The sequence below is a fragment of the Chinchilla lanigera genome, unplaced genomic scaffold, assembly GCF_000276665.1.
Source record: "Chinchilla lanigera isolate Chin_1 unplaced genomic scaffold, ChiLan1.0 scaffold00063, whole genome shotgun sequence".
Classification (NCBI taxonomy): domain Eukaryota; kingdom Metazoa; phylum Chordata; class Mammalia; order Rodentia; family Chinchillidae; genus Chinchilla; species Chinchilla lanigera.
The window spans coordinates 7,319,496-7,338,350 of record NW_004955464.1 but is presented as its reverse complement, the minus strand read 5'-3'; the positions used below and the strand labels follow the sequence as shown (position 1 = coordinate 7,338,350).

Here is an 18,855-nt window from a genome sequence, read left to right as displayed (position 1 = left end):
GGGTTGGGGGTGGTTTCCGGTACTGGGAATCAAACTCATGACCTCCTGCTTGCCAGGCAGGCACTGTGCCGTTGAGCTAAATTCCCAGCCCCAGCTCCTACTTTTAAATAAATTGAAAGCAGAGGTTCTGGAAGAGAAAGGAGTTTGGGAGAAAAAACAAAATTTTTTGAGTTTGAATCAATTTAATTTTTTTTTGGTACTCTGAATCAAACTCAGGACCTTGCGCTTGCCAGGCAAGCACTTTGCCACTGAGCTGTGTCCCCAGCCCCTGAGTCAATACCTTTAAGTTCTTAAAAGTCTTGTGTTTTGTTTGTAACTCCGTGTGAATGATTGGCCTTGACTTTGTGTAGTCATTCATACAATAGAATGTCTTAAAGAAACAGACTATGACTTAGGAAAACAAAAAAGAAAGCTACACAGTCTTGAAAATACTTACAAGTCATCCATGTAAGACGTGTGTTTAAGGGGCCAGAGATTTAGCTCAGCATCACAGTGCTTGCCTGGCAAGTGTGAGGAACTGAGCTTTGTTCCTGGTTAACCCACCACAAAAGAGAAGTGTGTTTAAGAACTACTTGAGTTTCCTTTGTTTAGTAAATGTACACAATGTACTAATGTTGCTTGATACTATAATCATTTTTTTAAATCCTGTAGCTTTTTGACGACAAGCTTCAAAACTGTAAAGATGATGAGCAGAGAAAGGTAACTTTTATAACCATGCTTTTTACCTAAAAAAAATTTAACTCTAAAAGCCTGTTGGAGAAATAACAGAAGTACATGAGTATTTTGACTACGTGTGATTGTTTGTAGCACTGGTGAGTTGATTGGTTCATGTGCATAACATATCTGATTTCTTTTTACTTTCCCTTCCCTCCTCCTGCAGTATTTTGACTATTATAGTAGTATTACTGACCAGTTATTTCTGTTACATACACTCCAAGGGAAGTTTTCTGATGAATATCTGTTAGTTTGATAATTAAAAGGGTAATGTGCAAAACTTTCTTTTTTTGTAAATACCACATTCCTAGTAGTTTTTCTTCCCCATAATGTGCAAATAGAAAATGATTTTATTAAATTTACCTGTGATTATTTCAGATATTAATAAACTAATGACCAGGTATCTTTAGAATAAAAGAGAAGCAATATATGAATACACAAGTGGTACTTCAGTTCTGCGTTTTAACCCTCCAATTTTGGATATGTATTTTGTCATTGTGCATGTTACTTTCTCTTTTCTAATTAACATTTTCCTTCTCTTTGGCTTAGACCTCCTGAGGCGGCATCATCATTAATATTTTGCCTTTCCGTAGACTATAGAAGCCATGCCACTTGGCTTTTTCAGACTTAGTCATAATAGCTCATGTTCTAAGTCACGTCCCATTAATTCTTAGTTTTGGAATTCATGTCACTTTAAAAGATAACAGGAAATGTTAAGGTAATTTTGAGGAAAAAAAGTACTGAAATCACATAATAAAATCTATAGAAAAGATGGAACTTGTTTTCAGGAAAAGAATAATATGTTACTTTATTATAAATCTTGAGCCATGTGAATTTTGTTCAAATGGCTGTAATCCACAGAATGTCTGGAGTTTTTATTTAAATATTTTATTTAGATTGAAAATAACAAAAGAAAGTTTCTTCCCAACTTACTTATATTCACTTAGAATATGGCTATATTCTGGTAAACTTCTTTAAATGACTAATCAATAAAAAATGATAACCAGGTGAAGTGGCACACACTTGTAATCCCAGCACTCAGGAGGCTGAGGCAGGAGGATTGCTTCAAGTTCAAGGCCTGCCTGAACTATGTAGAAAGACCTTGTATCAAAAAAAGTAACTTTTTGTGTTTCTAATTATTTCTGTTTAAATTATTTTTCACAGAAAATTGAAACTCTGAAAGAAACAACAAATGTAAGTTGTGTGTGTTTGATAGTCTGTGCATTAGAAAGTGATTTAAAATGTCATATTTTACAGCAGTACTATTGATAAGAACAATTTATTAATTTCATGGATTTTATAGGCAGTGTAAGAATTTATTATCCGAAGGAATTTAATAAAAAATCCCTCTCACTGAAATGAACTTCATATGCCATTTTATGTTTCTGTTCTTGTCTGTCTGCCTTGAATAAAAGTTGTCATCCTTACACAGTGCAGATGGAGTATACCATGCCTGAAATTCCTTGGGCCCAAAAGAATTTCTCATTTCACATATTTTTGGGATTTGAAATACTTGTGTATAACGTGAGGTAATCTTGACGAAATCTAAGCATAAACATGAAATTTATTTGTGCTTAATATATACCTTGTACACCTAACCTTGAGAGCATTTTTTAAAATAGTATTTGTAGTATGCCTGCATTTTGAGTGTAACCTCTCCCTGAGGTCAGGCATGGAATTTCTCACTTGTAGCATCATGTCAGCATTCAGAAGTTAGAGGTTTTAGAGCAGTTGGGATTTGGGATTGTGGGGATAGAGATTCTCAATTTGTATATTTTCTCTTCCTTAAAATATGTGGTGATTCAGGTTTTGGAAGGTACTGACATGACATTACCTGACAGACTGAGTGAGATTGTATCTTGATAAAGGTCTTTTAAAAGCAGTGAAAACAGTATTTCAGTTTATCAATAGCTTGACAGGATTTCTTATTCTCCATGCTTACATGAACCTTACGTGGATGCTTTAGGACTGGCCAGTGGGGTTGCTACTCTTGATCCAAAATATGAGCGTTTATCAGACTCGTAACTGTTTTACTTTGAAAATCATTTTGTTATTCAATATAAATGAGGAGTGTTTTAGCATTCCTTGACAAATCATAGCATTGCTAATGAATAACTTCATTTGACCTTACCAACATATCACAACTCTCTGGATATCCAGAAGAAGCTATTTGTTATGCAGTATAGACTTAATCTCTTTACCTTTGACTGAATTTTTTATTTTAAGCTTTAACATCATGTGACCATTTTATTTCAGGCAAGATCCTAAAGCCAGTGTTTTGTTTTTGTAGAGCATGGTAGAATCAATTAAACACTGCATTGTGTTGCTGCAGATTGCTAAAGTAAGTAAATTTTACTTTTCATTATCTTCATGTCATGGATTTAAAAAGTTATAATGGCATTTTTTCTTCAATAGCCATAAGACTGTTCTGTAATACTACCTTTCTGCAATAAAATGATTTATGGGGCTCCTTATTCTGCTGAACAACTTTGTGTTTGGTTGTTATCTTCCCTACATGCATCTGGTTCCTACTAACCATTTCTGGTGGTGGCTGGGCAGGAAGCGGGCAGATTGGAGTGACGCACCCTTTCCTCCCATTTTATCCATTATTGCACCTTGGCACCAGGCCATCTTTCATAAACTCCTCTACAAAAATGTTTCTCTGAAAAGATAAAGGCATTAGGTTTTAGCAGCGTTACTTTTCTCAATCATATTGAAGAGTAAAATAGAGATTTTTTTTTTAAATGGTGTTTTAGAACTGTGTGTTAAAAAATATTTTTGGGCCAGGGATATAGTTCAGCAGCACAGTGCCTGCCTGGTAAGCGCAAGGGCCTGAGTTTGATTCCTGGTACCCCCAAAATACATATATTTTTGGAATGGTAAACTACATTGATGCACCAATACTTTAATTGGTGTTCTTTTATTCATGGAGCAATGTGTATTTTGAATTATTGTAGGTTAAAATTGTCATGTTATATTTTCTGCTTCTCTGAAAAAAAAATGTTCTCATACTCAAATATTATTGCCTGAAACTTTCAGAAAGGAGAATTTAATTATTTGAAAATAGACATTTTTTTAAAAACATTTTTCCTTCATTATTTCTGTCCAAGTGTAATGTCTGTCTCTATCCAGTAGCCAGAATAGGGCAAATAGCTTAGCAGCTGGGTTCGGCAGTGTCGTTTGTGTGAGTTTTTAATTACTGATCTGTTTCACTTAGCTGTGTATATTCATTTACCCCATTACAGAGACTTCTCTTTTAAACCTAGCATTGCTAACAACACAGCATAGAACATTCCGTTTTTGTTTGGCTAGTGTGGCTATTCAGTTTAAAACAAAGGGACACCATCATTTTCTTTTGAGACTCTACTTAGTGTTAGGGTAAAGTGTTAGAAGTTAGGGTCTGTATTCATCTTCTAGAGATTTTTGACCTGATTACCTATGTGTGTGTGTAAACTTTTCTTCTACTTTTGAGGATCAGAATATATTCAAAAGCTAAGACAGGGAGAACTGGGTTAGAGGCGTGAAAGGGGTAAGGTTTTAGGTTTAGTTTTTCTCGGCTCTCAAATTTACCTGGGTGAGTGGAGGGCACCTACAGTTACCCAAAGGCTATAGATCACTGACTGGCAAACTATACCTTCCCTGATGGGAGGGATAGTACAGTATTATAGGGCATCATGTTGCCTTCTCTAGGAGATGGAGGAGGTAGAAGAACCAACACTGTGTAGGCCACTTTGGGTCGTCTGAAAATCATCGAGGACTTCAGATAGCTGTATGGCTGGAGTTCCCACCCTTTTCATTAGAATTTCTCTTTTAGCTGCTTATCAAGAACATTTTTGGTGTTCTCTGTCTTCGAAATACGTTACAGTTCACATTACTAAAGTTTTTTTTTTTCAAGAATGTGGGGCAGTTCGGTCTGTGTGTGCCACCTGTCTGTCATAAGTCAGCTTGATGTACATTTCCAGGTCCTTCATAGTGGTTAACGAGGGCCAAGTAAACGAGTTTGGCTTTTTATTTAATTCCAGCAGGAAATTTAATTGTTGCTAAGGCTTTTTGTGTATAATTACAGCTCTCAAATTATGTTTGCATCCTAAATGAACATTGCATCTCTAAAACTAGTTTAAATCCGATCATATCTTTTGCCTGCTCAAATCGACCTAGTTCTTTCCATCTAATTTGGAGTGAAATCTAAGCTCCTTAGCATAACATGTCACCAGAGCCATCACTACTTTCTCGTCTCAGTTCTTGCTTGATCGTACCTTCGATGGCATCCGCCTGTGTTCTTTTTGTCAGACAAGGCAAGCTAGGCGTTTCCTCCCCTGGAGGCCCCACTGATGACCCCTGCACCCTCTTCCTGACTTCCCTTTTCAAATTCCTGCCTCCCCAAATGAAAGGCCTTCGTGAATACTTCAGGTAATTTCTGACTTCCACTAGTGTCTTTTACTGGTGTGTCACTGACCAAATTTAGGGGATGTCTTTGTTTACTTACATATCTATTGTCTCTACAAGAGAGAGCTCCACGAGGACCTTGTCTGTCTCACACTTGTATCCGTCAGGACAGAACACTGCACACTGGGCGGCTTCACCAATACGTTGATTTTGTAACACTTCTGAAGGCCGAAGGTCAGATCAAGGCTCCGGGCTTTTCGGTGTCCGCCGAGGGCTCCCTTCCAGGAGTAGAGACACTGTCCTGCTTGTGTCCTGGTGCGTGGGCACAGAGTGAGACGCAGTTGCTCCAGTGTCTGTTGTCGAAGAGCTCTGATCTTGCTGAGCCAAGGCCCCACCTTTATGAAGCATGGGCCCCTCGTCTGAATATAGCTATAGCTTCTTAGGGAGTGGGAGCTTCAGCATGGGAACTTTGGGGACACAGATATTCAGTCTATAACGTCACTGTATTCTCAGTGCCTGCAGCTGTTGCCTGCCCCATGGAGGATACGTGATAACTGAATTATGGAGCGATTTTTTTTTTTTTTTTTTTTTTAGTCACCTTTACTGTACTGTGATGATCATCCTTATAAACTAATCTTTTGAGAAATGTAAACAGTTAACTAATGCGTGATTAAGAGATAGTGTTTTTAAAGTAGTTCTGGGAGGTGCCGTTTCTGCCCCTGTTATGCTGGGACTTGAAGCCAGGACCTTAGGTATGCTGGGTTCCGAGCTGTAGCCCCGGCCTCCAGGAGCGCAGACTGTGAGGCAGTTGGAGTTTGAATCCCGTTTCTGTCACCTGCACAAACTTGTTTATCCTCTCTGTGCTTTGCTTTACATGTGATACACAGTAGAGGTATTGGTAGTGCCTGTCTCTTAACAGTATCGCGAGCCCCGTGTGAATTACTGTTTGAAGTGCTCTTAGTACCAGGCATATAATAAGCTCCAAATAAGTATGTGTTAATTTTCTTAAAATTGAGGATATAAACTTTGAAATTTTAAAATGTTTACATCACATGTTGATAAAAAGAAGACAACTTCCATTCAGTACCAGTGGAAATACAAATTGTTATGTACACTTTGGAGGAGTTTCATTCGCTGGCAGGTTAATAAAATGCTGGTGTCAGCTTGTTTGGGGAAGATGCTGCTATCTAAGATCCCAGAGCGATAAATTAGCTAATTTTATACCTTTCCTATGATTTATCCTGATAGATAAATCATTTGCAGTTTTTCTCTTCAAGTCTAAGTTGTTTTTTCATTTTTTTGTATCCTTTGAAGCACAGAAGTGTTAAATTTTGATAAAGTCCAGTTTGTCTGTCTTCCCTCTGTGTGTTTGTGTGTGTGTGTGTGTGTGTGTGTGTGTGTGTGTGTGCTGGTCTCAAACTCATGGTAATCCTCCTGCCTCAGCCTCCTGAGTGCTGTGATCACAAGTATGCACCACCATGCCTGGGACCAGTCTTCTCTTTTATTGCTTGTGACTTTTATTTTTTGTTTTGTTTTCTTTTTTTTTTTTTTTTCCTGTCTTTTTAAGACAGAGTCTCCCTATACAGTTCAGGCTGGCGTGGAGCTCACTTTGTAGCCCCAGCTGGTCTCGAACTCACAGCAGTCCTCCTGACTCAGCCTCCTGAGTGCTGGGATTACAGGCATGTGCTGTCACACCCAGTGCTTGTGACTTTGTTGGTGTGCCCAAGAAATCATTACTTAACCCAAAATTACAAAAATTTTACACTTGTGTTTTATAATTTTAACTCTTACATTTAGATCCACTATCCTCGAGGTGACTTTTATGATATCAGGAGTAGGGGTCCAAATTCATTGTTTTTGTGTTTTCCATGTTGATATCCAGTTGTTGAATCTCATAAAATTTGAATTAGAAAATATCTTGAATTAGAAAGTGTCTTTTATCATCATATAATTAAAATGATCATATAATTAATAGGGCTTTTACTAGATTACATTGCTCATTAGAGAAATGGGGGTGTATTCCATTATTTTAAATGGTATGCATGTTTTTAAAATACTGGAGCTTGCTGGACGTGGTGGTGCATGCCTATAATTCTAGTAATACTGGGAGGCTGAGGCAGGAGAATGGCAAGTTCATTTGCCATTCCTAGCCTGGTTGACTTCCTTAACAAGACCCTGTGTCAGAATGAAAAAGGGGCTGTGTCTGCAGCTCAGTGCAGCGGCCCTAGGTTCAGTCTCTAGTACTGCGAAAATGAGTTTGTAAGTGTGGTCAGAAGGTTCTCCAAATTATGTGGTGCTCATGTTTTTGTTGCCTGCTATATTTCCAGATCTCAGCCATGCTGCTGTGTTCAAAACAGAGTAGCTCTTGCGTTCTTGTATAGGAATGAAGTACTTTTAGCACCAAATAAATATACAATTTAAATGGGAATTAACAGTAGATTCTTTGTCTTGTTAGCATAATTCATATTGAAATAACTGGAACCTGTGGTTCAGTAATATATGTAAGATTTTACTTTAGCTATGTCCAGTTAAAGGCAACTTACAGTTTATTTGCAAAGCAAAAAAAAAAAAAAAAAACCAAAGAAGAAATTTTAAAAAATGATGGAGGGAAAAAGTATAAGTGATGTATAATAACAGAACAAAATTCCCAGAGTTTATGATTGGAATGACTGATACAACTTTGAGTGCATTTAGGTTTGACCTTGACTTCTAAAAACCACATTGGTAACACCAAGCAGTAAACCCTGATTTAGATTGTCCTAGAGATAGCATACAGTACTACTGATTGAGAACATTTTGGGGCAGAAATTTATCAGATACTTAATAGTTTATTTTAAACTATACCAGAATAGGAAGTGCTAGTTTTCTCAGTGTACCAGATCAGCAGCCTCGTGCTGTGAAAGCGAATCACCCCAAAACTGAGTGTCTTGAAATTGCTGCAGTCACTTACTTTGTTCACAAACATGCAGTCTGGGCAGGCTCCTGGCTGTCCCGCCTCATTCACGGTTGCCTGTGGTGGCTTCACAGGGCTGAGGGCCCACTTCCACATGGCTGCCTACCTGGCCAGCGACTTGGTTGCTGGCCTCAGAGCCTCATCCAGTCCTTGTCGTGGCTGCGGAGCTCTGTCAGTGTGCACCAGTGTTCCAAGAGAACAAGGAGACATTTGGGGCGTTTTGGAAATGCCCTGTGATTGCTCAGGCTGCACGAACCCAGGGAGACAGAAAGCACCTAGGTTCACCAGGCTTTGGAAAAGTAGGTTAATGTTTAGAAATTAGAAGAAAAACTAAAATTTCATCATCTGAGCGAGAAATCTTAATTTTCCTTTTCCAGTATTTCTATATTCAAAAATTACTGAAAGCTTGGATACTTTTAAGTATGTAGTTAGTGGTGCACATAAAAGGGAAAATAGCAACTTTAATTATGTAGTGTAGTTACTCCCAGGGATATGTAAAGCATATGCATTGTGCGAAGCGTTTTCAGAACAACCCTAGATTTGGAGATTGGGTAGGAGGACTCAGAGTTTTGATTTATTACAGCAATCAAACCAACATAGGGAAAAGGTACATAAGGAAAAATTCCGGAGGAAATGAGGCACAGGTTTCCGAAAGTGTCCTCCTAGTGTACCCAAGAGGATGTGTTTAATTCCTCTAGCAACAGATCCTGGCAGCACATGAGAAATGTCTGCAGGAAAGCTCACTAGAGACCTTGTGCCTAGTGTGTTTGCCGGAGACCTGTCACATGGGCTTCCTCTGCTCGCATTTACCACCCTTTTAGAGTGAGAAGGAATCAGGTATTCAAGTGCTAGGGATGTAGCTCGGTGCTAGAGCACTTCCCTCAGCATATGTGAGGCCCTAGGTTCAGTTTCTAGTGCTGGGTGTGGGTATGTCTGTAAATAAGATAAAAACTTGAAACCAATGTTGGGTGTGGTAGCACACATCTGTAATCCCAGCACTGGGAGGCTGAGGTAGGAGGGTCCATGAGTTTGAGGCCAACCTGAGATATACGTAAGTGAGTTCAAGGCCAGACTACATTATACACGGAGACTCTGTCTCAAAAACGGAAGGAAAGAAGGAAGGAAGGAAGGAAATTAAGACTGAAGACTAGTTTCTATTAAAATTGAAAGTTTCCAGATAGGATAGACTTAAAACTTTAAACATTTTCTTTATGTATATTGTGTATATAATACTAAAAGGCAGTTTTTTGTTATTGTTGTTTTGAGACAGAGGGGCTGAGGCAAGAGCATTTCCGTAAGTTTGAGGCCAGTCTGGACTAGTAGTGAGACCCTGTCTCAAAAAACCAAAAATAAATAATAATCAAAATGGGTTTTAAGTGGGGCATGGTAGTGTGCATCTATAATCCCAGCTTTTGTGGAGGCTGGGACAGGAGTGCAGCAAAGTCAAGGAAACTTGGACTACAGGGAGACCCAGTCTAAAAAAACAAGAAGACCCCTTGGGATTTATATTAAACTATTTATAAACATTTTCCTGGGCAGGGGATATATATAGCTCAGTGGTACAGCTCTTTCCTAGCACGCACAAAGCACAGAGTTTAATCCCCAGCACCTCCCCCAAATAAAAACACTTTCTTGCATTTCTTATTTAATCATAAAAACTGTTTAAGGCTATAGTAAACCATTTACATGAATGAATATGAGGAAATCCAAAAGGATAGTTTTCTCAGGTTGTAGTGTTCTAAACATATGCTAATCGTACTATGTAATCTTAACTTCGAATATTTTAGAAGGTTTCTTTTTTCTTCTGTGCATTTTTCTCAGTACAAGTATATTCCCCTGTCTCTGATGGTAACTTCTCACATAGTCTCCTCCCGGAAGTGCTCTTCGTCCCCAAGGACGCGGCAGCCCAAAGCCCGCTGCTTCCCCGCGGTGCACAGGCAGTGGCCTGGAGCCTGGCGAGGGGGAAGGGAAGGAGGCGGCTAGAGTGCGGGGTACACGCGGGAGCTTTCGCTGCAGCTGCAAGCGTCTCTGGAGAGGCGAGGCAGGATAGCACGCTGGTTAAGAGCGAGAATTCTGGAACAAGAGTGCCTGAATTGGCCCTCTGGCTTTCTCTCTCTGTTTTAAGTTTTCTTATCTGTCCGGTAGGATAATAGTAGTACCTGAGTACTGGGGCGGTTAGAGTAGTACATGCATTAATATATACAAAATATCTGCCAAGTGTAGTAGCTGTTGTGGCCATCATTCCAAGGAGACTGTTTACTGAAAAAAAACAGAAAATATCTCTTTAGAAAAGTACAGTTGTGAGGCCAGTAATCAGAATATGTGGCATTGTGTCCGTCCCGGGTTTTTCAGGGTATAGGAATATCAGACCTTTAGAATACCTTCAGAGTTTGGGCACTGTGAGGAGTTGACATAACTTACCATGAAGTTTACACTTAGAAATATTGGGGATCTTCACTCCTAAACTAGTATCTCGGCTTTTAATTGTTGGTTCTCTTGTGACTACATTTGTATTTCCTCAACAAACTTAATTTTAAATGCCTGTGTAGAAGAATAATTGTCACGTGACTGGTATTGACTGCTGTTAGCAGTGATAGGATTATGTTTGGTAGGGAATGCACTAACGCAGTTAAGATCTTAGTGGAATTGGAGAAATGTTCTATCTAGCATTACTACTTTACCTAGTAAAATAAGCTTTCCTAGTAGGCAAGGTGCATAAAGGGTTACTTAACTGTAAGAATGAAGTTAATATGTCTAACGTTTTTCCTTAAGGACCAGAGTAATGCGGAGATGCACGCAGATGGACTTATAGTAAGTTTAATCTAATCTTTCTGTTTTCTTTTACTTCTGCAGAGCATTATAACCAGTCATGTCACGAGAAGCCTGAATTTCTACTCATTTTTCAACGCAAATTCTTCTTTGCACCTCCTCACTGCTTTTTGTTTTTAACTCTTGCAATTTTCTTTGAGCTCCTAAAGTTGGGCATCTTTCAGCAATCATTTGGAGGGGAATGACAATCTTAAAATCATTCTAAGTGTCAATTCTGATTGAGTCCTTTGCATGTGTTAACTGGGAAGGTTAATCGATGTGTGTCAGCTCAGCTTTTACAGTGTAATAAGGCATAGCTCACTGTGCTGCATTTCTTGTCAGATTTCTTCTTTTTCTCAGATGAAAGCAAAAGGGAAAGGGTGCAGTTTTCAAACATACCTTCATCTATTTAAATATGTTTATAGGTCCCTGTTCTTATTTTTACATTTTTATGTATTGTGTGAACTGTTGGTGTCACATTCTTGTTGGAACAAGTTACAGCATGAATTCTTTCATTTACAGCTTTTTCTTTCTTCCTCCTCAGCTTTTTACCCTTTATGTTCAGCTTCCCCTTTTAAAATCAGAAAATATGCTGGGCATGGTGGCAGATGCCTGTTCTAGTACTCCAGAGGCTGAGTCAGGAGGATCACTGTGAATTTCAGTCCAGCCTGGGCTACATAAGTGAGTTTAAGGCCAGCCTGCATTACATAGTGAGACCCTCTCTCAAACAACAGTAACAAAAAAACCAAAAAATTTTATTGTTAGTAAAAAATGGAAATAAAAGTTACTTAAGAATTTGAAGATTTATAGATTGAGATACCTTACTTTTCTAGTAGCTTCTTTTGAGATTAGTTCTGAAGCAGGAAGCAGCCTATTTTTTCCTCTGAAACTTTACAAATGCCAGCTTTTCTGAGATCTAGAAATACATTTTGTATATCATCAGAACCATCCCATGATTTGCTGGGAACGGATGAGCATATTTCTGCATTTGGTTTAAAACAGAAAGCAAGAAATTAGGTATCTGTGTTGTGTTTTTCTTAAGAAAACAGTAAAACTTTTTTGAAAAATGAATTAAACGTACTGGAATTTCTATTTCTCTGTAAGTGCGAACACTGGCATTATAATACAGTTCTGTGATAGAAATACACGGCGTAACAGCCTCCGCCTGAGGTATTGCACGTGGAAAAGGGCCGCGTCAGCACTCCTCCCGAGGAAATGTGTTGGCAGTGATCTTTCTCTCTTTCCCTTCAAAGACCAATTCTGTTTAAAAATAGGCAGGATTTTATTTTTTTTAAAACGCAGTTTTATAAAACATACCAAGTATATGATCATTTGCAGTTAAGAACACTTGGAAAGTTTGTACTCATAGAAAATTTAAACTTGTAGAAAATAAATGTGCTTGGATTCTTTGCTCAGGAGCAATTGCATTTTCCAGTAAGAGTTTTAATTTCAAGGAAAGGAAGTGTTTATGATCCAGGCCTTAGAGCCAGGCTACTAGGGCTTACGTAATCTCCCTGCCACTCACCACCCATGAGTGGCAAATTATTGAACCTTTTTGCATCTTGTTTTCTTCATCTGTATTTAAAGCTGAAAGGTTCTGCCTCGGAATATTGCCGTAAGGTACAGCGTGGGTATTCAGTACGCATTAGCTGTATGTACTTTATGTATATATTATTGTGTATGAGCTTCACTAATGTCCCAGGGGATTAGGGCTAAGGCTCATTGCACTTCCCAAGCTCTGCACCTTGACTTTCCACATATGTTAGCCTGAAGTTGATTGACCAGGCTGTGGATGAGTAGAATATTTTTTTCTATCAAAAACTAGAAGACTTGAGTATCTTTAATATAGATGTCAAAAAAGACAAAACTATAACAAACAGTTCATGGATTGTGGAGCCTCTCAATCTGTAAGATGGACTGAAGATCTGCCAAGCAGTTCATAAAACAGTGGATTTTGTAAGGTCGGAACAAGAAAATGGAAGCGTAGCAAAACTGATTATAACCTGGTGGAAGTAGAGAGGACTTGTTGTGCTGATTCAAGTAGACTGAAGGTCTGTGTTCCGGGAAAGCTCACCTGTGTGAGGATCCACCTGTTTGCTCGCGCCTCAGCTTCGTTATGTGGCATCTAGCATGAGTGACCATCTTAGTTTGGTCTGTCTGTTGGGGTCTAGCACAGGAACTCCGTCCAAACCAGTGGCCTTCCATAATTTTTGTTTAACAATGCAAGAAAATTTAAAAATGGTTTCTTTGGTTGACAAGCCTAATATTAGAGCATTTTATCTGGAAAGGAAAAAAAGACTACATCCAAAAGATAGAATTCTGGTTTGTGATTCCAAAGTTATTTTATTTTAGTCTCTTTGATGGGAGGGGTAGGGAGGTGATGCATTCTCATCTTGTGAGTTGAGATATTACTGAGTCTGCCTTTGTAAAGCACATCGTCCTTGAGAGAAAAACCCTGTGTAACAAGAAGTTTATTCTCAGAATAGTTCCAGGATTTGTTGAGGCACTTGTTTAGTTATATTAAGCCAGATCTGAAAATAGGATCAGTGTCTACAGCCATACCACCCTGAATGTGCCCGGTCTCATGTGAAAATAAAATCATGCCCAGAAATTCCGTAGAGATTAAGTAATCCAGACTTGACTGAAAAACTGACAATAAGATTTGAGCATGCTAAAGAATTAAAATACTAGGTCTCTATTCCTGTACTTTTCTCAGTGCTTCAGAACACTCCCATTGCATTTAACTAGGTATTTTATTTTACTGTTTTTTTTTTTTTTTTTAGTTTTGAGACAGGGTCTTGCTATGTAGTTCAGGCTGGTCTTGAACTCACTATATAGCTGAGGCTGGCCTTAAACTCATGGCGATCTTCCTGCCTCAGCCTCTTGAGTGCTGGGATTACAGGCATGCACTACCATATCAGGTTAAGTTTTTGATTATTAATGGTTGCCTACAGGGTATCTTCTCTAAGTGTATCTTTCAGTTAGTGCTTAGTTACTTTTCTCATTACTCAGACAAAATACCCGATGCCCATTGTTAAAGGTGGAAGGGTTTCTTTAGCTCACGGTTTGTAGAGGTTGCAGTCCATAATCAGCTGGCTCCAAAGCAGGGTGGCACAGCAGATAGGCATTGCAGAGGAGAAACAGTTCATGGTGAGCAGAAGGTAGCAAAACAAGAGACATCAACAGCATCTTTCTGTCCATTTTAATATTGTATCTAGGGCTGGGGATTTAGCTCAGTGGCACAGCGCCTGCCTGGCAAGCACAAGGTCGTGAGTTCAATTCCCAGTACTGGAAAAAAAACAAAACAAAACAAAAATAATAATATTGTATCAAGGTTACCATGAATAGGGCGGTGCCAAACCAATCAGTGGACTGATTTATTAATCACCCACCATTAATCACAGCATCACACACCCTAGATCCAACCACCTCTGAAAAAGCCCCACCTATGGCTTAGGGGGATATCTAGACACAAGACATAACAGTAAGAATATTCATGGTAAGTAGACAATTGTAGTAACAATCAGAATATTCTATGTTCAAATCACTTGATTTGAGAGATGTAATTTTTTTTTTTTTTTTTTGTCTTTTTGAGACAGAGTCTTGAAATACAGTTCATGGGGCTGGGGATTTAGCTCAGTGGCACAGCACCTGCCTGGCAAGCGCAAGGTCGTGAGTTCAATTCCCTGTACCAGGAAAAAAAAAAACCGAAATACAGTTCAGGCTGGCCTTGAGCTCACTTTATAACCCAAGCTGGTCTCCAACTTGCAATGATCCTCCTGCCTCAGCCTCCTGAGTGCTGAGATTATAGGCATGTGCCACCATGCCCAGCATTAAGAGATCTAATTTAATAAATTTAAATGTTTATGTAGTCGGAAGGTGCCCCTATGCCACCCCACCCCTGCTGGGGCTGGAACTCGGGGTCCTGAGTCACATACAGAACCCTGTTCCCTTCCCCTCGCTCCCTTCCCTCCCTTCTTTTCTCTCTTTTTCTTTTAACTTTTCCTTTTCCTCCCCTCCCCTCCCCTGCTTTCCCCTCCTCTCCTGGCCTTGAACCCAGTACAGGTGCATGGCACCATGCCCAGCTGTTCTCTTAATTTTTAAAAATAGTAATTTTGATGTTAAATAAGAATGCTGCATAAGTTTTACTATTATCAGAGTTTTAGTGTTAGGTGCTTTTAAGTTTTTGTGGATTCATCCAGACTCTTGCCCCAATTTTTAAAAAAAAAGCAAGTTATAGTGCTTTGTCTGTAAAATGCCATTTTGCTGTCAGAATAATTTCTTGGCTTGGAATCACAGAGACCTGGGTCTTTTCCCTCTTAAAATTATAAATACATGTGTGAGTATCTTTTTCTTCGAAATCTTCACAAAGAAGATCCTTCTTCCTGCCCCAGTAGACCGCTCCTCTTTGCCAAGAGTGATGCTGTAGCTGGATACCTGGTCTTTGAGACCTGTGTCTGGGGTAGCAGTGGACAGGGGGAGCCTTGTGGCACAGGTGCATCAGCTACTGAAAGGTTCAGCGTTAACACAAAGCGATGTTTGTTGTGAATTAAAAATTTTGAAGCACTGAATTGAATTAATAAGTTAGTGTTTTGGTTTTCTGAAATCTCCCCACATTATTTTACAGTTCCATCTAAGTTTTTCCTTTAGCTTTACCTTTTCCTTCCTTACTGTACTTTGTTGGAAGAAATCCTGGCACCTCTGTATTGAAAAAATGTTTCATTTTCTCTTTGCATTTTGACTAACTTGTCTATATAGCTGTCCTCAGGATTTTGCTGTCAGAAATGTGGGCATTTCACTCATTTGGGTGGGTCAACCTGCGAAGGACATTTAATTAAAAATAACTGTACTGTGTTTCTTTATCTCAGAGTACTATTAACCCTGTAGATGCAATATATCAACCTAGCCCCTTGGAACCTGTGATCAGCACAATGCCTTCCCAGACTGTCTTACCTCCAGGTATAGTATTGAACAAACGTCTCACAGACTCATAATGAGGGCGGAAACAACTTTAATCTGTAGGGTTCATCACAGTAACTGTAGCTTTTTTTCTGTGTTTAAATATAACAATCATAAAAGGAAAGCGCTGCAATTAAAAAGCAGCTGGAAAAAGGTCATTGTGTTTTGGGGTTGGGGCTTTTGAGGTATGATGAAGTGGGTTTGGGTTTTCAGAGGTGAAAGCATAGTTACTAAGATTTGGTTTTGCTGAGAGGACAGAAGTGTTTGGCTCAAGAATTCATGGCTGTGAAGCAGAATACCTAAGGCAATCCTGAAATACTCAGCCTTCGAGGATTTATAACTCAAAATAATACAGATATTTTATTTACAGTGGATTTGTTTGTTTGTTTGTTTTTTTCCCTGTACCAGGAATCAAACTCACGACCTTGCACTTGCCAGTCAGGTGCTGTGCTGCTGAGCTAAATCCCCAGCCCAATTTACAGTGGATTTTAAGATAAAGAGTAGTGAAATGTATGATGCCTTCTAATCAAATGATACTTGTATTTTTAAGTATAGAGCACTAAGTACTGCTTTAAAAAAAAACTCAGGAAAGAGGGTTTAAGTCTTAGCTGTGCTGACTCCTTTTGCATTTTTGTTGGCATCCAACATTTCTGTGTTCTCAGTGATGACATAGTGAAGCCAGAAGTCACAATATAAAAGGAAAAATATGTTTTAAATACTAAGTATTTGAAATCCTGTCATGAATTTTTACTCCTTAGGAGAACAAGCTTAGGGCTGGGGATGTAGCTCAGCAGTATAATGCCTACCTGGCAAGTGCAAGGCCCTGAGTTCGATTCTCGGCACTAAAAAAAAAAAAAAAAAAAGAGAGAGAGAACAAGCTTATTACTCCATAGGAGACTAAAATCTGCCCTGGTTCAGATTCTGTGTGATTCGAGACTTTTAGCCTATCAGCAGGATTTACTGGTTGTACAGGGCAGTTTTGTTGGGATACTGACCTGTCATGCCTGGTCTCTTCATGCCCCACCTGTGTGCTCTGCAGAGTGGCAGCACTGAATGAGAGGCTCAAAAGCCAGAGAGAATTCAGGGAGAACTACCACAGAGCTTGCCTTGAGGAAGTGCTGTTTCAGAAATTTCTCCTAGTTAGGATTTTCAATCTCAAGTAATTGCGAACAACATTTGGCTTTCTCTAACTTATTTCACATATTCAAATCTAGAACCTGCTCAGTTGTGTAAATCGGAGCAGCGTCCATCTTCCCTACCTGTTGGGCCTGTGTTAGCTGCCTTGGGACATCATCAGACTCCAACACCAAATAGTACAGGTACGGACTTGTGTGACTTTTACTTCTCGTAGCTCTCCATTAACATTTGAGTTTGTTTGACTACTGATGGCGATAAGCTGGAAGAAACGTGATGTGTATTACTGTTAGTGGGTGCTTAGTTTTATCACTAAGGTTCCATACACGAAGTGATTCACTTTGTGACTGAACCAGGAGCTTTCTTAAGTCACAATTGTTTAAATAAAATAATACATTGTAGGGTTTTGTTTATGTACCTTAAGAATTATTTTCAGTATACATACTGAATTTTGTAGAAAATTTTCCCCTTACACTTGCATACTTTCCTCTTGTAAAGGAGTCAGACACTACAGAAGTATACAGAACCAAAGCTGCGAGTCCTCACTTGGCCCCCAGTCACTGCACGTTTGCATGCTTACATCTCTAGTGTGTAATTTGTTTTAACCTACATGAGGTTATGTGTTTCTCTGAGTGATTCTTTTTCATAGAGCATTCGGAGAGCTTCCCGTGTTTAGATAACGAGGTCTGTCACAGTCTCGGGTCATGCATGTGGGGGCCACCCCCTGTACTGGAGACTGAGCCCAGGGCTTCATGCAGGCACTCTGCCCGAGAGCTGTACCACAGCCAAGCCCTTTTTATTTTTTGGAACAGTGTAGCTGCTGAGGCTGGTCTCATACTTAAAATTCCCCTGCTCATAGTAGCCAGGATTACAGGTATGCAACCGCACACTCACTTGTAACAGTTTTCCGGAGCAGGTGTCAGCTGTTTTTCCACTAATGGATATTTAGGTTGTTTCCGGTGTTTTCCTGCTAAGCAACACTTCACTGATACTGTGTATAGGACCTTTGGGATTTTTTTTTTTTTTTACATTTTTGCCTATTTTATAGGCAGGAAAAGGACAGTTAATTTAAATTTGCATTTTTGTAATTCGTTTAGAATTACTGTATAATTTTTCTCTAATTTTACAGAGGAAAAATTCGATACTAGATTTACTTCTTGTTTTGAAACTTATAAAAATTTACATTATACTAACTATTAAATTGAACTCCAGGAAGCCCTTAGTTAATTTTGACCCCGTTAAACCTGGAAACCACAAACAGAACCACCCTGAAAAAGTGGGAGCTAAGTCCCTCTTGTTCCTCCCCAGACTTCTTTCATGGGCAGGACTTTGCCTGTGCAGCAATGAAAAATTACCATGTGATTTTTAAGCTCATTTTAAATTTTGCCTTACTGCAGGCATTAATGCTATTACTTGGTGTTTACTGTCTGAGCAGATGCCTTCTGAATTTTCAGACAAAAAGTCAATAGTAGCTCTTTTGAAGCTCTTGGAAAAATGCTAAAAAGCAATTTGAATAACAAAGTTGAAATGTTTTTCACTGGCTTCTGTATTTTATGAACTGTGTCATATCTTATTTACCTTAGAAATAGTACCTGTAATTTTTGCTTATATTTTGTAAGGCATAATTCTTTTTAGAATTGTAAAGCAGCCAAAATTTTTCTGTTTGGAAATACGTAAAACTAATTACTAACTTTGAAAATCTGAGCTTTTTCATATGTTCATAAATTTTAGTGTGAATTATTTCCAGAGGATAAAGATTACCTTCTGAGAAAATAAGACAAACACATGCCTACACACACATATACTCACACACGTACACATGGTTATCTTCCAAAATAATTTTCAAAAGATGTTTCAGAAATCTTAACATTTTAGGGTAAATGGATTTAAGAAATTTTAAA

General features: G+C 38.8%; 1 protein-coding gene across 1 annotated transcript in view; it reads left to right on the top strand.

Moving 5' to 3' along the window:
* Positions 1-18,855, top strand: part of Osbpl9 (oxysterol binding protein-like 9) — a gene marked incomplete in the record, with an annotated part of 147,682 nt that overhangs the window by 107,741 nt on the left and 21,086 nt on the right. The window contains 6 exon segments of the mRNA XM_005398602.2: positions 652-699; positions 1,879-1,908; positions 3,005-3,055; positions 10,826-10,864; positions 15,730-15,820; positions 17,035-17,139. Of these exon segments, the coding sequence (XP_005398659.2) occupies positions 652-699; positions 1,879-1,908; positions 3,005-3,055; positions 10,826-10,864; positions 15,730-15,820; positions 17,035-17,139 (364 nt within the window).